General features: G+C 40.0%; 2 protein-coding genes across 3 annotated transcripts in view; both read left to right on the top strand.

Annotated features, from left to right (window-relative positions):
- LOC103129206 (probable G-protein coupled receptor 158) overlaps positions 1–13,762 on the top strand; it is a 79,020-nt gene extending 65,258 nt beyond the window's left edge. The window contains exons 9-13 of the mRNA XM_007540206.2: positions 2,559–2,664; positions 7,544–7,690; positions 7,864–8,107; positions 9,129–9,685; positions 10,440–13,762. Coding sequence (XP_007540268.1) covers positions 2,559–2,664; positions 7,544–7,690; positions 7,864–8,107; positions 9,129–9,685; positions 10,440–11,396 — 2,011 coding nt within the window. The 3' untranslated portion in view covers positions 11,397–13,762. The remainder of the gene's footprint in view (positions 1–2,558; positions 2,665–7,543; positions 7,691–7,863; positions 8,108–9,128; positions 9,686–10,439) is intronic.
- A 2,676-nt stretch (positions 13,763–16,438) lies between these two features.
- Positions 16,439–23,019, top strand: LOC103129205 (annexin A13-like). Of its 2 annotated transcripts, none has more exons than XM_016664896.1 (11): positions 16,439–16,731; positions 17,314–17,389; positions 18,051–18,145; positions 18,263–18,430; positions 18,614–18,647; positions 18,871–18,950; positions 19,457–19,525; positions 20,623–20,724; positions 20,821–20,896; positions 20,976–21,088; positions 21,865–23,019. In XM_016664896.1, the coding sequence occupies exons 1-11, from the start codon at positions 16,717–16,719 to the stop codon at positions 21,982–21,984; spliced, it is 948 nt and encodes a 315-aa protein (XP_016520382.1). In that variant the 5' UTR covers positions 16,439–16,716; the 3' UTR covers positions 21,985–23,019. The 2 variants fall into 2 exon arrangements, with proteins under 2 accessions (XP_016520382.1, XP_007540267.1); XM_007540205.2 differs by having other exon boundaries at positions 16,461–16,731; positions 18,260–18,430.
- Positions 23,020–23,783: the final 764 nt, after the last annotated feature.

Here is a 23,783-nt window from a genome sequence, read left to right as displayed (position 1 = left end):
GGTGCTATTGCAGACGCTACGCTGCAAACTCAGTACGATGTGGGCGTAAATGAATCATGGATGCGTGAAAAAAAAACCTGTTGCTGAATGTTGCTTTGATGCTTTTTTCCTTCAGTCTCACACATTGCTGTTGATGAGGTTTATTTCTTGAATCTTCTAGATCCATTTAGATTGTTGATGTAGATTGTTGATAATAAAATGGCACATTGTTGGTGACTTAGAGGTAAAATCAAAAACAAAACCAGTAGAAAATCAAAAATTTATAAAGGAAGCAAAGGAATATAGCTCTATCAGTAATGTTAAAACTTATGTTACCTTTATGTCATTTCGGCAAATCCTAAACTTTGATAAACGCAGAGGATCATTAGAGTAGTGACATTTAAAAACATATATATAACATGTTGACAAATGGAAATTATTCAAATTATGTTTTGATGTCTTTTAGTGATTTCTGGGTAATTTCTGGACAGACAATAATAATTTTCAAACTGAGGACTTGGGAGCACTGATGAGATTAAAAATAGATGCATGTTCTTGCTGTTAGGCGGAAACATTAAAATGAAACAGTAACGCAGCACTAATGAACTTTTATATTTTAGATCCAAAGATGCAATTAAAACTACAGTGCCTTGACAAAAGGACATAGAGATTAAAAAAAAAATCACACATCTTAGAATGATCTTCCTGTAAGTAGCCAGTTGCTACTTACCAGTAAAGCTAGCTGGTAAGTTAGAAACATATCAATTAAAACTTTAATTACATTTCCTATTAGTAGGGATGCACAATATTGGATTTTTGGTTAATATCCGATATGCCAATATACTTGAACTCATTTGGCCGATAACTGATACCGATATTTTCTCCTATACCAACTTACTGAAACTATACGGCTTTTTCTACTGTGGAATTAAAATACTGCATTGACTTTGTCCAATTTATCCTGCTACCAAATACAAATACTCCAAAAAAATGCTGAAAATGATGCAACACTTTCAACTTGAATTATGTTTAATGTCACATTTATGCAATATAAAATTTATTTATTCTCCAAGACAAAGATGACACTCAAACAGTGCGAATTTGACATTGTGCTGAGCTTCAGGCATCATTGTCTGGTTTGTCATATAAAAACAATACTCTTTATATCGGTGAGTTATTTTGACAGAATGGCCGATATTAAAATTTACAGCTAATATTGGCCGATACCGATACTATGCCGATAATATTGTCCATTCCTACAAATTAGCATTGTCTCTGTTGGAGTACCCAGAGAGAGAACTTACAGAAAGACCCCTGTCATGTAAAATTTTGTGATAAATATTACTCTGCAACACAGTGTTTCTCTCAGCGATCTTCGTCTGTTTAACTTTGAAAACAGGGGACTTGGTTCTTTGAAGTTAGAAAAATCGTGACTAAAGAATGCTTGAATTTCAGCAGTATTTATATAGCAAAGAATGTCTCATCTGAGTCACAGCAGGAATAAAACCTCAGCTGCTGTTTGCAGTTAGTTGCCTTGGGAAATAGGTTTCATTTGTCACACATTCTGCTGCAAAACTTTCTGTGATTGACTTTTCTTTCTGGTGACCCGCTTTGAGCTCGGCTAGGCAGAAAGGAAAAGATCATTTGTTTAAATTTTCACAAAATTTGTACATTCTCTTTCTGCACTCAGGCATCGAACAGCGGGAATATTGTATAAAAAGTGGCTTTCAGATGAAATTTAAAGCAGCACAATCCAAACTTTAACTAATTTGAGCTGCTGTAGAACGGAGATAAGGCTGGATGTGTTTGTTCCTGTGAAATCAAAGACTAAAGCCAGAATAGTCTATTTTAATGTTTTCTTTTATCTCAGACTGTGCATTATTTCTTAGTACTCACGACACAGCCTGGGGCTGCACAAATTACCTATTTGATTTATCAGTCATGGTTGTCCTTTCTACTGAATATTTGAGACTCTGCAGACGTTTAGAGTCTTTTTTTAAGCAAACCAAGCAAACTGTAAACATTTAATTAACGGAGCTTCAACAATTGGAACATGACTCAAACAACAACCTGCTGCAGGCTTGTTACAGGCCCAGATGAGACCAACTGGGACTCAATGTTTCACCCACGAAGTTTCCATGTAAACGGATCAAAATGAAACTAGATAATGGGAAACTAGGTCATTTAAAAACATTAAAACACAATAAAATAAAAAGAAATTTAATACCACAAACCTTAGACCTGTTGTTTTTCTTGTAAACATACTTTTTGTATGTGTGTTCTTGGTTTTATGTTCTTGTTTTTTTTGTCTGCCATGCAAAGTCGTACATTTTGTCCTTGTTTGTAACAAAAAATATAAATACATGTAGCTGTTCAGAAATATTTACAATCATTACTCTTATTAAACTCAAATATTAAGCCTAAAGGAGGCTTAAGTTAAGCATCAAACTCAAAAGAAGCCGTAGCGAACATCATTATCACTGCCATAATTTACCAGTTCTGTTACATTAACAGTATTAGAAATAATGATCACTTTGCTGTTTTAAATAAAAAGCTCTTGGTTTGATGTTTTCCTGCAGGTTCTCTCTGGCTGCAGGGCTTCACCCTGACTGGATGCTCATGCTGTTCTTTGCTCACACTCACCTGACTGTGACTGTGACTCTGGGGCTGCTGCTCATCCCAAAGGTAACAAGATGGTTTTATAGAACATGTCGACATGTCAGGGCACAACTCTTGTATTGTCAGTGAGACCAGATTTATACTGTGTTTCCAAACATTTTCAAGTCTTTTGGATTTTATATATTTTCCAGTGGAGAAGCAATACAAAAAAAAAAAACTACTTTATTCAAACATGAAGGAATTCTGTTCTACTCTAATTGTCGCTATTAGTGCACAAAACAGGTTAAAAAAATGACATGAACCACAAACACAAAAGAAATAAAGCGACGTATAGCTTCTAATTTTTTTCTTTTACAAATTTACTTTGATTTTCATTCACTTGAATGGACTAATAAATCTTTTAATGTATTTTTTCTTAACTTTAGATTTATGGGGCAGTATTTAAAAAAGTAATATTAAGTGCAGGACAATCACCTTTTTCATACCTGATCTTTTGATGTTTTACAAAACAACTGTTTTAATTCTGTGATTTTACAGAGGTGTTTTTATTATTATTATTATTATTATTATTATTATTTCACGAACAAATGTACTCTGCCAATCAAAGCTGGGTAATGACTTACAGATTTCTACTGCAGCATTTCAGCAAATTAAGCTTTTGTGCACTGATCTGATCACCTAGTATTAGTAAGCTACTTTTGACAGATTTCTACGCCAAATAAGAAAAATCTAATTTGCATTTGAGTTGTGTCTCGCTGAGAGTTTGCCTCTGATGACCCTAAAGCAAAGATGAAAGCTGCTGTTAACAGCAAAGCTGGAGCAAATACCATTGATGAGAAATATTGGCTTCAGAAATTTGACTAAAACACGTCTTTTAATATTCCAGTTTGGATTTTTAAAATAGATTTTAATGCAACTTCACCACCTGTAAAATAAGTTAATGTGGTATTCTGCGTGTATCTCCTTAAATAGTTATGTGATTTTCTAGGACAGTGGATTTGATTAAAAAAAAACAAAAAACAAACGTAAATAAAGAGGAAACAAGGAAATAAAAAATGGATTTGCTCTAAAGACGCTTGTGCCTCGTGATGTCAGCAGAGGCACAAGTGTGGAAGTTTTGTAGATTTATTTCAATTAAATTGTAATTTACAAAACGTATAAAAACCTAAACACCTACTGATGTTTGGTAGATAACCTTCTAAACATCAAATAAACATCAAATAAGTCCAATTGATTTTATATAAAAGCACAAATAGTAGCTGTAAAACCTTCTTTTCCACACGAGAACACTATCATTTTTATTCTGCTTGTGTTTACTTTTTATAAATAAAACCAAGTGAAACCCTGCTCTCAAATTGCATAACAGCCCGCTCATAAACTAATATTATCGGCCTGAGAAGACGCCGCTGTACTGAAGGACGGATAGCGTTCAAAAACAGATCTCCATCCAGGAGGCTGTTCTACTAACGTGCTGTAAATATCCATTTACGGCACATTAATCATCAGCCCAAGTCCATTTGATACCAGTGAGCTGCGACGCTCAAATCCACACTGGCTCATTTACTATCATTACCTTAAACTCAATCAGACTGTTTAAGTGGTTATTGTAATTTAGCCGAGTACTCCTGCGGGTGTCTTTAGGGCTGATGGGAAACGTTTCTCTCTCCCGCTGCGTGAGAAATGTTCTCCTTGTTCTCTTATTCTTTCTTAATTAGGCTCCTCAGAAACGCAACCCAGTTGAGCACGCTGGGATAATTGAGCGCAATGGGAGGACATTAATTTCATAGAGCATCTGTTCGTGGAACCAGACTAAATATTTGGACATCCTCTCTGTCCCCCCGCATGCGTAACTCCAACAAAGGTGGAAATTTAATGTCTGTTTAGTGACATTAAACAGTCGCTTATATTGTCGCTTATATTTCTACATAAATTTGATTGTCTTGTGCACATTTTGAAAAAAAGAAATATCTGAACAAACGGTACAGAGTGGGGTTTTTAATCAGAAAGCAGCATCTCTCTTATCAATCCTTTACGTTAAGAATCGTTTCATATTTTATTATTAATAAATACATTATATAAAGCATTTTAACCTTTATTATTTTAACATTTTTATTTTTGTTTCTTGGTCCAATTATTTCTCAGTTGCTTTAGTTTTTATCACTTTTCTAATTTCCTTGAAAGTTAGTCCTACTGAAAATTAACCCTATTTTAAATTCATTTGTTTATTACCAATACAATTTGTTTAATCTTGCTTTTTGTCTTTTCTACATTCTTAGTTTCACTAGTTTTTGCAACGAGTCAAACGTAGAAAGTCAAATTGAAATACATACTCATTCTTTCTGCTGTTGCTCGAAAACCTTGCGTCGTCTCTGCGGTTGCATTTGACCTCAAGCAGTTAAAACGGGAGAAAACACATAGTTGTGTTGTATTTATCGACTGAAAAAAAATCTGTTCAAATATTAAATAAACAAATACCAACATCAGTGTGCATTTTTCACACCCTGCTGTTCATATTCTCTCAGGGGGAGAAAAGTAATTTGCTGAGGATTAGCAATAACTGCCCTGGTCGAGGATGCAAAAATCTATGAAAAAAAAAAATTAAGCAGTTTTATTCTACAATCATTAAAGCTAGATTTATATAAAGCTATAACACAAATTAAAACATATGTTAATGTTTTTGGGTGTATCAGAATAAGAAAATGAACAGGAAAGTAAAGTTAAGTGCAATGTTCCTCCAACCCCACAGACACATAACTTAGAGACCAGGAAAGCATTAAATTGAAGATAAAACTGATCAAACACTGACATCTTTTCTGATGCTACTCCATTTGCATTATGAGATCAGATTTTATATATCTGTGCAGAAAAGAACATACTGCAGTTCGCCTGCCCCAAGAAAGCAACCCTATTAACATTGTAAGTAGTAAAACATCACTTAATGGTAAAGGACATTAGATCGTCAGTTCCCGAAACCACACACACACACACACACACACACACACACACACACACACACCCCCACACACACACACACACAAAAAAAACCCTCTGTCAGTGTGACCCTGCCAGACGGTACACACAGTAAAAAATGTGGGGTGTGAATGACCCCGTCTCTTAAGACCACGGGAGGATTCAGCTTAGAGTTAGCTTCTATTTAATGAATTTGTCTTTTAAATCTGTGATTTTTCCTTTTGGGACATGAATTTCCCTTCATCTTTGAGCTTGTAGATTCTGATTTGAAACAAAAAGTGAACCTTAAAGTGTGTTGTTGTGGAGTCATATGAAGGCACGCTCACCTAGCAGTAACCTCTCGCCATTCGGATCAATGAAGTAACTCCTGCATGCAGCAAATTTTCATGAACCCACTGGGATTGGACCCAGTCCTTCTCTACTTCTAATCCATCAAAACAGAAGAAAAGACCAGAAAGTATCTACATACCAGATTGTATTAGTAAATGAAATCTAGGTTTTATTTTGATTTGACGTGTTCAGTGCTGTCCCTAATGACCAGTCACTACTGATCAAGATTCTGTGAACTTTAGTCAATCACTTTAATTTTCAGTCGTGATGCTTTCAGGGTGTCCTTGTGTTTTGTATTCTGATCACCGTCACTGATACCTTCGTATTTAGAGTCATTTCCCTGCCAGTCTCTTTATTTCTCTCTGTCTCGCTGCTTTTCCCTACAGCTGCAGTCTGTTAGCAGCCTCTCTCCTGTTTAGCATTTCAGTAATCGGCCCTTCCTGGCATTTAAGCCTCTCTATTGAGCCATTCCCTTGCCAGATCCTTCCTCTGTCAAACCTATTGTTGCTCCTGTTGTCCTGCTGTCTTGCGGTCTAAATTCGCTTTGTGCTTCATGTCTTGCCTGGTATTGTATTAGTTTTAGTTCTTCAATGCCTTTGTTTCACCATTCTTGTTTTTTGGCACTTAGTTTATGAAAACAAAGCTTTCTATGATTCTTACATCTGGGTTCCTCCTATACGTTAATGACAAACTCTTGCCTTTCATGGCTGAAGGTTTTTGAAGTACAAAATGTTTTTCTGGCTTATCTCCATGTTTCAAAGGTATACCAAAGAACATCAAATCATTTCAAGTTTTCAGGACTTTTGTCCACAAATACACGAATCACAACAGAGAGATGAATTAAATATACTTGATGGTTCAGCATTTCATTGTTCGCTTTTCTTTCTGCAGCTCAGTCTGCAGCGTCTCACCTCCTGGGTCAGATCCTGACTGATAGTGACTCATTCTCATCTTATCGCTGCTCTGAGTTGTTCAGCCACCTGCTTTGTGAGCGGATCTCACTGGGGTTTTAATCTTTGAGCCACTTTGTTATCTCTTTGGCTGCATTACACGATGCTCAATAACACTTGAAATACAGAGATCCTCACCAGATTGTGTCTGGGCTGTTGGAAGAAGTTCCTCCTTGAGGACATTTTCAATCTATCTGTGTTCATGCGTGCTTTTTGCCAGAGCTACTGGAGGATGCACAGCCTTGGATGAGAATCATCTTCACAGATAAGGTCTACAGGTTTGGAGCTGTAGAGCTCTCCTCTAGCTTGCTGGGTAGTTGTGAAATTCCTGAAGTGAATAACTGAGTCTCTGGTTATTGACAATGTATAAATTTATGCTTTCAGAGGTAATGATCTTCGGTTTCCTTACACAGGAGGCCCAATTACTTTGCAAAGGTGGTTCTACATTCTTCTCCAGTGGTATCCATTGCTAACAAATGACAAGAAGTCTTTTAAAGTTAACAGTGATTTCAGCTGGACTTTTTCATTGCTTCATCCGTGCTTCTAACTGCAGTGTAATGAACGAAGGGATCCTTGAGCAAAATATGCATCTGCTCAGTCTGCATATTATCCTAAACTAATGGGGAAAGTTGGGGGCGGTACACAGTTATTCCACTGTGTACTCAGTCTTAACACTTTGTTTCCATCTGGTCTAGTTCCTGACCAAAGGCACTCAGGCCCGAGACGATATTGCCACTGAGGCCTATGAAGAGGAGCTGGACATGGGAAGATCTGGCTCTTATCTGAACAGCAGCATCACGTCCGCCTGGAGCGAGCACAGCTTGGACCCAGAGGACATACGGGTGACGCAGCTTTTAAAATCCTGACCAGAAATGAAACTTTAAAAAAAACAACATGATTTTCTTTAAGCACTGGATTTCACACTCAGATGTCATTTTGAAGTATTCCTTTTAAACTTGTATCTAATTGCGTAGGTGCATCAATGTAACAGGGCATTAACATAATTTTCATACAGGAAGAGCTGAAGAAGCTGTACGCCCAGCTGGAGGTCCACAAAAGGAAGAAGATGCTCGCCAACAACCCCCACCTTCAAAAGAAGCGAAACTCAAAGAAAGGCCTGGGTCGCACCCTGATGAAGCGGATAACAGAGATCCCGGAGACCATGCACTTACACCGCCAGTGCAGCCGAGACGACGGCAGCGAACATGGCAGCAACCGGGGCACCCTGAGGAGAAACCAGCTGGAGGCCAGCCATCAGGGTAAGTTCACAGATACAAATCTGGATGTAGGTTAGCAGCAGGATGGGGGAGGAAACACAATCTGGTGTTCAATAATGTCATGTTTTTAAACTTGATTTTAGCTTCATATCTGTCAGGAAAGAAGATTTAATAAATTGCTTTATTAAAGAGCAATAAAATTATTGCTCTTTAATTTCTTTGAGTTATGTTCAGTAATCTTCTGGAAATAAAGCACCTTTTCTGGAAACTTCCCAAATCTTAAAATTCCAGTACCAGTTCTGGTAGTCAATTTACACACAGTCGTCATCAGCATGATGTCATATTAATAAATAAACAATTCTTAGTGACTTCAACATTCAATGATTTTATCCATTACTAAGCCAGTTTTCATCCGAGTTATGTGCGTTTTTAGAACATTAGTCATTGTCTCATAGTTTCAACCATCATCTTACCTACACTGTCACCTTCAGATGTCAGGAAATTGATCAGGTTCAGGAAGAAGCAAGCCTCGAAGTTTGAAGCCTCTGCTGCAAACTTAACTTATGTTGGTTAATTACACAAAACGGAAAGTAGGACTACCTTCAGTTTCTTCAACGTAATTTAATCAACACTTGGCTTAAATAACGGAGGCTAAAGTGAAAGCTTCTGAAATATTCTTGCATGGACTATGCTTAAAAGTCACCCGTTTGGCTTAAAACCAAACATTTTAACTAATCTCTATCATTTCTGATAAGATTGGTTAAATGTTCAAAAACTGATTTAGTATATTCTGGACACATTGAGCTAACCTATGAAACTGGATACTGGTAAACCCTAAATGATAGCATAAAAATCTGAATATCACATAGTTTATGCTTTCTGTTTTGCACACATATTACACAAATCCTTACAATGTTGAGGGATGTGGGGGTTTCTGTCTGCAACAAAGGAAAATAATGACAGACGGTGAGTCTAACCATCTTTGAAGATCGATAGGTTCAAAAAGTATACCCTGGTTAATTTCACATCAAAGAATGTGACTTTCTAAACTACTTTCCTTCAGGAAAACTTCAAGACGATTCCCTGAAGAACAAACTGACCGGTCTGACGAAGTCGCTCAGCTTTGACCATGTCTGTGAGCAGGATGCAGAAACAACGAGCCAAACCGGCTCGGTTCCAGGAGACAAAATGACTCCCATTGGAAGCGGCGGAGACGGCTCTCTCCTGGGTTCCCTCATCGGCCGCAGACACACCAAGAAGCAGCTGGAACCGGCCAGCACTCTGCCGAGGCTGGAGCCGGCCGAGTCCACCGAGTCCGTCCCGCTCTTCTGGAAGTCGGCCAGCGCCCACAACCTCACTCACGAGAAGAAACCCATCCACCTGCGGACCTCCATCATGCAGAAGTCCCTGAGCGTCATCACGAGCGCCAAGGAGAAGATGCCAGGACTTTCCAGCAAGACGCAGAGTGTGGAAGACGCCAGTAAGAAGGGCCAGAAGGGGCCGGAGGAGAGGACTCTGTCAGAAGTGGATGAGACGCCTGAACATTTCCCCAAAATGATCATCAGCCAATCGGTGGAGTACTCAAAGACTCCCATGAAGATGGGAATCATGAAGCAACAGGTAAATCTGTGCATATGTGCAGGTAGCTGATGCATGTTGAATGTTTTTTCACAAAGCTCAGCACATTTTATTTGAACCTCTTTTCTTTTTGTCTTTCTGCTTTGTTTGGCTGTCAAAAGACTGTAAATATGTGGCTAAATGAATTTAGCTCTAATTCATTATCTCTTCAAGACAACAGTTGTGTGTTTGAATATTATCTTAATATTCAAGTCGAATAATTTTTACTTTGTATACTGCAACATTACAATGTGAAAAGAATTAAAATATTTAATTTGAAGAGATACTCATCGAGTGCAGAGAAAGTATTAACAAGTAAATAATTAGGTATTTTTAACGGCTACCTTTATCAATACATTCTTCCACAACCGCCCCCTTGAGGACATTCATGATCTTGATGTGGTCCAGAATAAAAATTAGTTTGACATCTTTGAAGGATTTATTTTTTTTTTTTTACTTATTTGGCGTACGATTGGATATAGGTGGCTCTATAAAGTGCTTTGAATGGTCAGTATTACTTCAGAGGCACGTAAGTCAAGCCATTTTATTTCTTTAGCACATTTCAGCAACAAGACATTTTAAAGTGTGTTGCATAATAAAAATAGTCACCAGTTACGAAACAGGTAATAAACATTATATTTTGTCAAATTATCAAAAACATCAATACACCAATCCCCAAATCGAACTCTATCTCTAAGCTCAGTCGTTTAAGAAACCAATCTCATTGTTTCCTCATCTTTGAATGTTTGTTTTTCAGGTGAGTGGCAGCCAGCCGTCCATTTGCTCTGAGACAGGAAGGAGCCTGTACGACGTGTCTGAGGTTTGTCCCTGGGAGCTGGATGAGGCCCAGACTCCTTCTGAGGCAAAGACCCAGAAGCATGTGTCCATCGCTCCGGTAGAACCCGCCACGGGCCGGAGAGGCAGCAGCAGCAGCTCGGGAACAGCTAAAGTCAGCCGGTCTCAGGTGAGGCAGAAACCCGGGCAGTCTCCGTCCAACAGACGGCGCTCCAAGGATAAAGGAGGAGAAAGAGATGATGGAAGAGAGGTGAGGAAGTCCCGGCCGCCCAAATCGCCTCTTCCTCTCAAGCCGGATGTGAGCCCCTGGGAGTTCGACGAGCAGCCCATGGTGGGAGGAGATTCTGACTCTATCTCTCCGGACAGGATCATGAGGAAGAAAAGTGTCACCCCCACTGATGGGAAACCCAAAGGGCTCCATTCGGACCACTCCAAGTCCACAGGGAGCCTCCTTCAGCCCCCGTCTCTCATGGTAGAAATTTCCCCATGGGATTACGGAGGGCCGCCTTCCCCCAAGCAGGAGAAGACCTGTAACAGTCCCACCACACACAAGAAGAAACGGAAGGGCTCCTCCTCGTCAAACCACAAATCCGACAAGGACCGAGCGAGGGAGAAGAGCAGGGAGAGGCGGAGCTCATCCAGCAAGCCGCCGTCGGAGAGGAGACGGGTCAGCCAGTCGTCGGAGGGCGGGGGGCCGATGGAGCGGCGGAGGAGCTCGACCAGAGACGCCGAGGTTTTCTCCCGTGACACCGAGCACTTGCACGCGCACGGCGGCCTGGCTCAGACTAAAAAATCCCCCGAAAAGAAGAAGGAGAAGTCTTTGCGCAGTAGCTACAAACCCGCAGTTCTAAGTGCCGCAAAAATGGTTGACGTTTGCCCCTGGGACTTCCCAGAGAAGGAGTCGGGGGAGAGGGCGTGATGACTGCTGGTACGACTTGATCTTTTTGTACTCGCTGACTGAGAGCTCGCAGAACAAAGGGATGCTAAAAATATGCCAGTGTATTTGGTAAAAAGGTTTTTCTTTTTCCCCCTTCATGTTGTCCTAGCAAAGAGGGTTTTGGGAGCCCTTTCCATAACGCAGCTCTGAGTGCAACCGTGTCACTTTTAAGAGATCATTTGTTTTCTCTGCACACCTGCTTGCACATCTGTGAGAGTTTGTACCGTTTTATCACCTTTAAATGCATCTTGAAGATTTTGTAAACGATTCACGCCTGCACTGGCCAGCCCAGCAGACGAATCCACTGGCAAGTTCTCTGCATGTTGAAGACGCACGAGGAACAAAAAAGATAAACTTCAGAAGAACGGAGAGTATGGGCTCACAAGCGCTGAGACGCAGGAGGAAAGCAGCTTGTCTTTGGGCTGAATGCATAATTAATGTCATGAAGACGATCTGTTGGCTCAACCAGTTGTGGGAATAACAAAGGTTTGCAGCACAGCTAAATGAGGAAAGCTTTGTCTTTTGGCAACGGTTCTCCATTTACAGCGCCTTGCAAAAGTAGTCATGTCCCTTAAAACTTTCTCACCATTTTTCATGCTACAACCACAAATGGTCGCATTTGTATTAATCCTCCTTTATCAGTGTGTTTGTGCATCCTTAAAAAGTCCTAAATTAAAGCCTTAAATGCCTTAAATTCATTTAAAAAGTAAGTTGGTCTTAAATATATTAATCACTGCTTTTTTGCCCTCTCAAGACTTTTCTGTCAGGCAAAAGTTTGAGTCACACTCAGACATTTTCATTGCCTTCTGTGACTCAAGACAGTTGAGGCTAACAGTTGAGGCTATACCGCTAACTAGCTGCTAACATAACTCTTGCTAGCTTATTCCTAGCTTATTTGAATTTGTCATGGATAAGTGCAAGTTTATTGGCTGTTGGCTGGACAGAGTTGATACATTTCTGTGGAGTTCAAGTCTTAAATTCCAGTCAAAATGGTCTTAAATCTTAAATTTGATTTGGTGAAACCGTCTGAAACCAAGGTTTATTCTAATAAACCTCAATGAAAAACTGTCAACTTCTGTTCAGAAATCAGCCTATTTGTATCTAGACAAGCACTAGATACAAATAGGCTGAATATGTAGCAAAATGTATATAATAAATATAAAACTGTCAGCATTTCAACCATTTATTTCCCTTCTTGTCTTACTTTCTGTTGGTCTGTCATGTAGAATCCAGATAATTAGACACATTAAAGTTTATGACAAAATATGAAAATGCTCAAGGGGAATGATTGCTTTTGCAAAGCTCTGTGTATTATTTTTAATGTTTTTTTTTTGTTTGTTTTTTGTCTTTTACAAAAACCATTGCATGTGGTAAAACTATCCAGCATCAAATAACTAAATGTCTACTGGTGAACTTGTTCTCAAATATGACGGTGGGAGTTTCGATGTTGTTGCGTCCGGTATTTGTCCACTTGCAAAGAACACGATGCTTTTTGAAATGGCGTGCATTGCTGTGTCAGAGTCCGCATTTCATATGGCATGCCATTTACAGTTGAGCAGTGCTGAGGTTGGTATTTATTTGGTGTTTACTCTCCTGGCTGGGGTGTCTTATTTTTATATAAAGAGATGCTCTCTCATTGGCTGTAGTTTTTTTTTTTTTTCTACACATGCAGTGAAAAACAAAAGGACCAAATCTGAATCTGCTTATCGTGGATGTTGTGAATAATACATTTCATCCCCTCCTTAGCCCATTTAATCTGCCTGGATGCACCTCTCTTCAAAAATGCACACATATTCAGTCGCTAAGATCCCTTCACATGAATATTTTTCTCTCTGACAGAGAGAGTAATTAATCATTTTGGCATCGTCTCCAACATAAACAACAGTCAGCCTGTCCGTCCTGCGATCAGCCACCCACCACTGACAACTCGTGCCATTGTGTCAAACACAGCACTCAGCTCAGCTTCAGGACGGTTGTGTGTGTGCATGACAGCGAGAATATGACCCCGTAAGTTCCCTGGAAGCATAAAATAATCATATCTTATAAAATACTTAAAAGGATACTTCCAAGCACACTTATTTACATTTTAGCTGTATTTAATCATGCACTTTGATGTGTAACATGAACGGCTTCATAATCAGAGGCCTTTTATTTTGTAACGGAATGCCATCGTTTGCCCACTACACGTTATTTAATGCTTGTTTATGCAGTATATTGTTGCTCCAGCAGCTTGAAAATGGTTGTGCCATCCACATGCGGTTATTTGTACAATGTATTCTTATCGTGTTGCATGTAAATAAAGCAAATAATGTTATTGATTTCAAATTAAAGATTTCTAGAAAAGCCAACTTGCAGCGACTTTCAGTTCTTTTCAGGACTGCAATAGTAAAACATCTGTAGTTAGCCATCGTTTGGATGTGACTTTCTCCGTCACAAACTCAAAATTACGATGTGTAGCTCGCCAGAGTTAGAAATGTATATCTCAGTACAAAAGTATAATTTCTGTGCTTGTCCATGTTCAAGCTGCTTCTTCAAATAAAATAGTTTTATATAAATTCCACTGAATCTACTAAATTGGAATTGTCATTACAACACTGCCACCATATGGCGTAACAGGTTTATTGCATATTGTTTACTTGCAAGTTCCCTCTTGCCAAAGCTGCGAGTCCATTGAATACAAATTTTTATAATTTTGTAAGTTAAAAGTCTGAATTTCATCATTTTGTTAAAGGGACAGAACTCTACTGTAAAAATGATGGGGCGCTTTACCAAAGATAAATTCAGTTAGCACATTGATTTATGAGGTTCTTTTTAAACACGTTGGCTATGAAGTAAAAGTGGCGTTTCTTTAAAAAGAACTTAAGTAATTAGGTTTAAAAAAGAAAAGCTAATTTATTTTTAGGTGCAAAAAGTGATAGGCCTACATTTCAAGCAGCAGGACAGAGTAACAGAAAAATCAGCAGAATATTTTACTACCGTTGATGTGAGAGGCGGCCATATTGAAACGTTAAGTCCGCCTTGTACGTCGTAACTGGGAGTAGTAAGAGTTGCTGCTGGTTAGCGTTCCAGTTGATTTTTCTGACTCGGAAGGCGGAATTTCCCATTTCCGAGTGCAACTGGAACGCAGCATACAGGGCAGGGCAGAGCTGGACAAAGAATCTGAGCTAATTAAAAGCTAAAGAGGAACAGCTGAGGCTGAATGCAACTGATTAATTAACACAAGGGAGCAAAATAAGGATTTAGTTTTATTTCTCTTAAAATCAGAATTTTAAGAGAAATAAAACCCAGACAGACAATAGCAAAATAATAAGATTATCATTGACGTCCTCCAGTCCGATAGGTGGCAGTGCACCCTAGGTTGGTTTGCCAACCGCCAATAAAAGCTAAGAAAAAAGAAAGAAAAAGAAGAAACACAAGAACGACTTAGAAAGTGAACACAAGTAAACGTCCAGAAAATTACCAGAATAATAGCACAGCAGAAAACCGAAACCCAAACATCAGAACTTTGTGACAGTGTTGGTTTTTAAAAGGATTTTTAATAGAGACATGACATGTCCACCGTGTTCTGCCCTGTGCAATTATGGTGAAAACTGCTGACTTCACATTTGTCACAGTCACTGTTTCTTTGTACAAGAAGGGTAAGTGACTTACCGTACGTCACAGAGAATGCTGTATACAAAGCATAATGGGGAATAAAAACGCGTGGAAACATAGCTGAAGGAAAAGACAACTGAAGTGTTTGAGGAAGATTCCCAAGGCATGGACTGTATCCAGGACAGGAGCTACAGCATAAAACCAGACCTGAAAAAGACGACACTACTCTGCTGCACCTGAACGCACAGAGCTCCTGTCAGAGTGAAGGACAGGGTAACATCAGTCACTATGGTCAGCTTCCAAGAATAAGGCCTTCCTCACCTTGTGGAGACCCACAATTAGATCAGAGTGCTACAAAAATGGCTCCCTCTAGTGGTATGATTCTCATCCTGCTGTTTTAATGGTTAAAAAAAGACCGCAAAAGCAGAGGTGGATAGAGAGGAAACGTCATTCAGAAAATTACTCCAGTAAAAGTGAAAAAGTATTTGACTGCTGGTACTGTTCTGATTTAGTTTGTGGGAATGACATAAACAGAGAAAATACAAAATTATGTGAAGGTACTGGTACTTCAGTAAGATTTTTTTTAAGTAAAGAGACTCAAAAGTAGCTTGTGTAATTACCTCTTCAATTAAGAAATTAAGATAAAGGAAAATGAAACTTTTTTTTAATCAGTTAAGTTATCTAATGACAGAATGTATCCTCAGATCGTATGTCCAGTTTCCATAAATCCCCATCTGATTTTGGTTGAACTTACAGCTAAAAACATTTTTAAAAAACAAACAAAAACAAAACATCACTTTATTTGAGTGGCACATTTATCAACAAGTTCAACGTGCTTTACATCATGAGAACAAAAATAATAATAAAATGTCATAAAAACAACACACAGTCACAAATCGAGAAACTAAATGCATTTTGTTAAGTACCATAATCACAACCATCAGTGCATCACAACACATGTTGGTCCATGTTCCATTCATCATGGTTCAAAAGAACTCAAAACAGGTGAGCTTTTATTTAACATGCTCTGCATGTCTTAGATGTGCCTCTATTCCAGAACGGCTGATCCAAAGGATTGGATGAGACTTCTGCATTAGTCTGTTAATCGCCCACGGATTCAATCCAGGTGTGTGGCAGAAGGGAAACTCCTAAAACATGTAGGGCAGTGGGGGATTGAGAAACACTGATTTAAAGGAGCTCAAAACATCAGTATCACAACACACCGGGCAATAAGTAGGATGTATTCAAATTTCAATTTCAAAGCTCAGATTAGTTGGTAATAAAGCGCAGTTTGCTCATTGACTTGACTGTCTGAAGCTCCATAAATTCCCTTTATTGCTCCAGGTGCCTCGTTGATATTCCAATTTAATGAAACATTAATGTCCAAGAACTACAAAAAGTTCCCCGCGAATTTTCTCCTCCTCTACGTCGGGAGCATAATTTGAATATTGAGTATTGTGACTTTAATATACCTCCATAGAGGTGACGCCATCCTTGTGCCAGCGGACATTGCCGAGTTGCGACTCGGCAGCCTCCGCCCCTATCTGGCCTGGCCCAGCCCAGCCCGGCCTGGTCCGGTCCGGTTCTGCCCATCCCGACTGCTGCTCACGCCACGCGTAACACATCACGGCACACAGCAGCAACACATCAGGACGCAGAGCAGCCAGCTTCCCCCAGCCGCTTCACAGCAGGGATCCGTGCGCACAATATGGGCAACGTGCAGGTAGTAATCTTTTTTTTTTTATCCCCCAACTTGTTCTGCTAATTTACGCACCTTTGAGTTGGAATCCACTTAAAGCGACTACTTTGATGAGTAACACTTTTTTTTTTAATAGTTCGTTTTAAAAAATGGAATTTGGTCAGTTTTACGAATAAAAATACAAATCAGAAGCCTAAATTTCACTAAAATAATACTTAAAAAAAAAAACTCGGCTTTGTCATTTCCTCTAGACAATTAGTCTCAGCGGAAACCGCATGAAACGCAAGTGGCGCAGTAAAACAGGGAGTGTGCTCTGCCAGAAGCGGATACATCAGGGAATTTCAGATCAATAAGGCTGCATTGTGTTGACGAGAGGGTGGGAGAGCAGAGGAGAGGAAGAGGAGAGCAGAGGAAGAGGCTGCTGCTGCTGCTGGCCCCCATGACTCAGCACAGGCAGCAGCACCCTGCTCCTGCGGGAGAGACTACTTCCTGGATGCAATACCATAACAAATCCTCTGCAGCGTCTCCTTTTAATTGTAGTCGCTTTGTGATTCTTTTTCTTGCAAGTAAATATTTCAATCATCTGTCTCTGTTTTCTCCCCTCAGCCCACCGTAGTCCCATGTGAGGACTTTGACGTTACTGCTGACATCAAAAACATTAGAAAAGCATGTAAAGGTTTAGGTAAGTACACAGAAACCAAAACAAACAAACAAACAAAATCTTTATGAACATTGTTAGAAAACCCTTTTAAAACTGGAACATTCCTAAAGGGGCAATATTATATAAAATCAACTTTTTTATTTTATTTTACCTTTATATCATGTTATATTTTTTCCCTCATCAAAAACCCACCAGCAGTGTTGCCTTGACTCTTTCATGCATGTTTTATAAATCCTTTAATCACCCCTGGATGCAGAAGACGAGTGGCATAACCAAGCGCTGCCTCCCCCACTCAGCTCCTTCAGACTAGCCAGCAACAATTAGCAAACACCTGGTGGAAATGAGCATCTGCTGAGCTCGTTATAGGAGCTGCTTCTCAGTGAAACGGTGGTAAAAATGATGCAAACGTTTTAGCAGAAGAACGTTGTTGTGACGACTTCCTGAAGGTGGAGTGTCAGACAGAGCAGCAGCTTCTTAAAGAGACAGAGGCCTGAAGTCACGTTTGATATTCACAACATTTTTTTATAACAACTGAGGTAATAGTTACTTGATTGTGCTACAGAATAGCACGTTGTACCTGGAAAATCCATAACACCGCCCCTCTAATGAAGAGCCTAAAATGTGATTAGTTGTGTGGGAGACGCTCTAGTTTCCAATTTCTGTGTTTCTTCATGTTTTCCAGGCACAGACGAGGAAGCTATCATCCAGATCCTGGTCAATCGCTCTGCGGCTCAGCGTCTGGAGATCAAACAGGCCTACTTTGAAAAGTATGACGATGTGAGTGCCCCACCCTCCTCTGTTCTCTGCTCTGTGTGTGTGTGTGTGTGTGTGTGTGTGTGTGTGTGTGTTTGCCCTCTGATGCAAATCCAGCTGAGCTGTGTTGTCTGTCAGGAGCTGGAGGAGGTGCTGAAGAAGGAGCTCACTGGTAGCTTTGAAAACGCCGTCGTGGCCATGTTGGACGCGCCGCAGGTGTTCTTCGCCAAGGAACTCAGGAAGGCGATGAAGGGGGCGGGAACAGACGAGGCTGTCCTGGTGGAGATCCTGTGCACGGCTACAAACGAGGTGGGCAGTGAGTTAGGTTGGTGGTGTTGAATAAAAGGAGGAATACGTTGTGTTTGAGCTTTTGTCCTTTTTTAAAAAAAAAAAAAAATTAATAAAACAAAAACTGTAGAACTGAGATTCAGTGTGTTTTAACTGTGTGTTGGTGTTGACTTTCACTCGGCCTCGTCTTCATTTATCCCACAGGACATCAGGAGCTACAAGGAGGCTTATGTCCAGGGTAGGATTTTCAAACTATCTACCGGCTTTTGTTTTCTGTTCGTTATGAAAAGTACAGCCAGCCAAATGAAAGGAAGAACTTTTTCCTATTTGGTCAGGTTACAACAATTGCTACAAAGCAAAAAAAAAACCAAAAACAATTCTGCTGGAAGGCGAACTTCTGCTCAAGTCTTTCGGTACCATCCGTCTGCCTGGTTTTCTAGATGTTTATTGTTTCCTTTCAGTGAACGAGCGTGACCTGGAGGCGGACATAGAGGGCGATACCAGCGGAGACGTTAGGAACCTGCTGATCTCACTGCTGCAGGTACAAAAATCGACCATTGTTGGGGTTTCGGTCATCGACTGAAAGCGCTCCCTCTGGCCCCGCCGCCCGAGTCTGGAAGGAGAGTCCAGACGGGAGAAGAACGCTGCTTGTGTTCTTTCTCCCTCAGATTGTTTCTCAGAGTCGTTGCCGGTGCCTCGGCTCACCCACTGCCACATTCGTCGCATAGCTTGGCACGCTTGGGCCTCCGTGCCCCCTCCAACTCAGCTTCCTCTCTTTTTCCTTCCTTCCCCTGGGTAAATAAAAAAAAACAAGGACAAAAAGAGAGAGTGACTCATGTCTTACAGCAGTGCCGTTCTGGGGAACTTCAGTGGCCTTCAACTGTTTCCTATTTATGAGCTCCAGATGACTGCTGACTCATTAAACGCCTTGTGTTGTTTTTGTTGTCCACCCTCTTTGACTTGCCCCTAATGTTCTCTCTCTCTTTCTCTCCACCCATCTTTCTGATCCTCTCCCCTCTCTTCGCTCTCCCATGTCTTCCTTCGCAGGCGAGCAGAGACGAGGGCTACGAGGTGGATGAGGATTTGGCCGAACAGGACGCCTTGTCTCTGTTTGAGGTGTCCTAGTACAAGCTTCTCTTTATGATGCATTCAGCTCAAGAGAAACATGATGGTGAAGTGGAAGGAAATGGCTCAGTTTCAAAAGTTCTTTTCAAATACAGAATCAGAAAAGCAAAGGCATGGATTCAGATTTAGGCCCCCACTACCCTAATACAATCCAGTTCCACCAATTACTTTCAGAAGTCAACGAATCGGTAGCTGTCGGTGTAATTTAATCTCAGAGTAAAGGCTGACGTTCTGGAAGCCCTCAGAGGTTTGTAAGATAATACAAGAGTGAACAAACAGTAGTGAGCGATGAGGAGCGCAGCAAGAACAAATTTGTGGAGATGCTTGAAGCAGGTTTAGGTTGTTAAAAAGGTAGAGGCTCTTCATCTGATCCCGCTGAGCTTTAAGTATTTTTGCAAGGAGAAATGGGCAGAAAATCTGAGACTTTAGATCATCAATGCTGCACCGCAAAAAAAAGCAAAATGTCACCATGTATTTTTGGCCTGGTTTCAAGTTCAAATATTTTGGTATATGTGAAATGGGACAAAAATAACTTGGAAGTAAGTTTTCAGGAAGTAAGTTTTCAGCAAGTAATGGCAGCTTGTTTTAATTCCTTAAAGCTGACGAAAAATTACGAGTCCCACTGGCAGATTATTTAACTTCCAACATGGGGAAAAAAATGTCTTGTTATAAGTGAAAAAAATCTCCCAGTGAAACTAAGAGGTTTTTAATCAGTATCAAGGAATTGGCTTCAAACAATATTGTGCTGAAATGTTACTTGTAGGTTAGTTTTATCTTATTTCAAGTATTTGCAGTAGAAACTAGATCAAAAATACTTTAATTTTAAAACTTTATCATTTTCCTTCTTCACAAAAGTGCATTACTTTTTTTAATATAAATTCACCACCTCTTCACAATCACTCCTCAGTCATCAAAGAACTTGCAACCAGCCTCCTAAAATTATGTCTTCATTTCTCTAACACCTGGCCAAGATATCAACTGTCTTCTTAACCGCTTTGTGAGCAAATAACAGTCTGAGAGAGATACCTAATACAACTGCAAACACTCACATATGTTGGCGTATTATTTTCGTTTTGTGTACACAACAGGCAGGTGAGGGCAGGTTTGGTACAGACGAGTCGACCTTCACCTACATCCTGACACACAGGAACTACATGCAGCTTCAGGCCACCTTTAAGGCCTACGAGTCCGTACGTACCGCACCGTAGTGAACCTACTCCAAAATGAATCAGTTTGCCTCCTTTCATTAATTTCACACAAGCTTATGCTGCCTTGATCGCATGCAGCTTTCGGGGACAGACATTTTGGACACGATTGATGCCGAGGCGACAGGAACCCTCAAGGACTGCTATGTTACTCTTGGTAAGCAGAAATTGTTTATCACTTTATTTATTTACGACTGACACCTGCTTATTTCCTGTGTATGTGTGTTTATTGACAGTGAGGTGTGCTAAGAACCCGCAGCTGTATTTTGCTCGCCGCCTTAATGCTGCAATGAAGGGACTTGGCACTGATGAAGACACGCTCATACGCATCATCGTAGGCCGCTCTGAGGTAAAGTGTGTTTGTTTGTAATATCTTGCGGGGACCATTTTCCTGACACATACGACGTTGTGGGGACCCCTGCTCCTTGTGGGGACCGAAGTCTGGTCCCCACAAGGGGAAACGCTGTTTTTGGGTCAGGGGTCAGATTTAGGACTAAGGTGTGAATTGAGTTTTGGTTAGGGTTAGGTTTAGGCTGTAGAAATGAATGGAAGTCAATGGAAAGTCCCCACAAAGATACCCATGCAAACGTGTGCGTGTGTATGTTTGTGTGTGTGCACGCGCGTGTGTGTGTGTGTACACAGCCTGGGGTGTTATTATAGACTTGACAGGGAATTAAAGGTATGATTGCGACGCTTCACGTCTTGCAAAAGTGCAGTGCTATAAATGTTCACCGCCTTTCTGTACAGAACTTTGGTAATACATGTCTAGGGAAGGTAATTTTTAATTATTAAATGATTGATTCTTTGATCGGTGACTCAGTACGTGAGCTTCTTTTTTATTAAATGTAGTTTTACTCTTACTTGAGTCATTTCTTGGACAGATACTTTTTACGTACTTGAGTAAAAATAAATCAAAGTAGAACTTTTGAGTACAATTTTTGCCTACTCTAGCCAACTCTCTAGCAAAAGGCAATAACTTTTTACACTGACTTGAAGAGCTTTCCATTCATTTGATGGTACATTCATGTCTTTTGAGTCATTGATGATGAATTGAGCAATAAAAATATAAATATTACAGAATGTAAATGTTATGGATGCACCACTGTCCTTGTTTCCAACCCTCAGATCGACCTGGAGACGGTGAAGGACATGTACCTGGAGAAGTATGACGTCACCCTGAAAGACGCCCTGGACTCGGAGTGTGGGGGAGACTTTAAGCGTCTGCTCATTGAGATCTTGCACTGAATCACACATTTACATTCACGTCCACTCCTCACCCAGCCTTATTCCGCTGTGATGTAACAGGATGCCACTACATACTCTGTTTTCTATCACTCTTCACTTTCTACTCTGTCCTTTCTCCGTCTCGGACAGTTCACCTTACAGCACGAACCAAAAAAATCAACTCGATGTAATCCAGTTCAGTGTTTTGATGTGTGGTAATTTTTTTTACAGGGTTTGTTAACACTTTTGAGACTTTTCAGAAAATCGTCTTGGTAAATCTATTCAACTTGTAGTCCAGTTACTCAACAACACCACATAATAGCGGAACTAACAGCATCACGTTCATGCATCTTAAAAGTTACAGCGAAGTTATCATCTGTTATTTCTCTATTTCAAGCTGCGATCGTTAAGCGTCTAACAGAATAACACGCATTTGTTTCTCATTAATTGTTCACATCACTATTTGCCTGAAGGATGGCCTTCACAAGATTATAAGCGATGCAAGTTAATTTCTGCTGCAACACAGAAGTGCCCGATTATTGTGCCGAGTCTTTAAAATCCGAAGACATTTGAGCATTTTCTAGGAACTTCAAATATTGCCACCTCTTTCTGAAAGGCTTGGTTGTTTAAGGGATTTGCTGCAGGCTTTTTGGTCACGTATTTCAAAAGACTAGCGAGATGTGTAAGTGCTCCAAGTCATTTTTGAAAGCTCACATGTTGCCTTGTTCTTAGATTTCTAGACACTCTTAGACTTTTTTTTGGGTTGCATTGAGTATTCATATTCACTGCTTTAAAAAAATAGCTATAATTGATTGAAACCACACTGATTAGTACGTAACTTTTGAAGTGCAACGTTCTAAAGTAGTCACACTGAGACTGAGCTCTGTTAAGTAGAGTAGTATGAACGCATTGAGGCATAATTGAAATATTGCATATTACAATGTAACTGGTGTAACTGTATACATGTAACAAAATTTAATAACTGATGTCTGATGTCTGTTAGTGTTTGTACAATACTCTTATGTAATAGATATTAATAAATTTTAACCACCTGAACTGATTTAATTTTTCCTGTAGAGGGCAGTGTTGAACCATTTCCGTCCCCCGAGTGGGAGGAAAAAAACAATGACACTAATGATGTACAGTCAAATATTTCCAGCCACACATAATATAAAATATAACAGGATGATAATATTGTACTTGAAGGTTATGTTAGTTGCTCTTCTAAGTGACGTGTGTTTAACTTCTACATTTCAGGATTGCACAGAGGTTTCCGTCAACAAGTTTGACCCCAGTCACCTTTTGATTTATACCAGAGTGAAAATCCTGTGTGACGTTGCTGGCTGGGTTAAAACTTGACAGTAAAAAAATAAAGTATGAAATGATTCCAGATGTGCCGCTGTCACATAAACAGCCAGTGTCTCTCCCTTTGCCTCTAGATTCCCCCCCTCTTTCTCCGAACTTCTCCTGGTTTATTTCACCAGTTTCAGAGATCAGTGTGCACCTGTTTTCTGTACTTTCTGTATATATATATATATATGCTTCTAGTCTGTGCACCATATGTGGCCTCTCCAACTCTGACTGGCCATTTATTTGCCTGGCTGAGGCGTGTTGGCCCCACCACAAGTGGCTGCAGATAAATAGAGAGGTTCAGGATCTGTAGACACGAGTCTGGTGTAGGATTCTTTGTTTGTGGAAGGGAATGAACACTTTTGCTGTTATTTTTGTTTTAAAAAGGGCTTTCAACGTTTATGTGCTAACACATTAGATTAATCTAAAAGGGTTACTTGTTTGTAGCTGCGTTTCGATTTACCATAATT

Source organism: Poecilia formosa, unplaced genomic scaffold (genome assembly GCF_000485575.1).
Source record: "Poecilia formosa unplaced genomic scaffold, Poecilia_formosa-5.1.2 Scaffold524, whole genome shotgun sequence".
NCBI lineage: Eukaryota > Metazoa > Chordata > Actinopteri > Cyprinodontiformes > Poeciliidae > Poecilia > Poecilia formosa.
This window is presented reverse-complemented; position numbering and strand designations above follow the sequence as displayed.

Excerpts from the sequence above, each read along its gene's own strand:
- LOC103129205 (XM_007540205.2), top strand. Across the intron at positions 18,146-18,259 it reads ACTTTGAAAAGTATGACGAT|GAGCTGGAGGAGGTGCTGAA; the intron begins GTGAGTGCCCCA and ends GTTGTCTGTCAG. Across the intron at positions 20,897-20,975 it reads GGACTGCTATGTTACTCTTG|TGAGGTGTGCTAAGAACCCG; the intron begins GTAAGCAGAAAT and ends GTTTATTGACAG.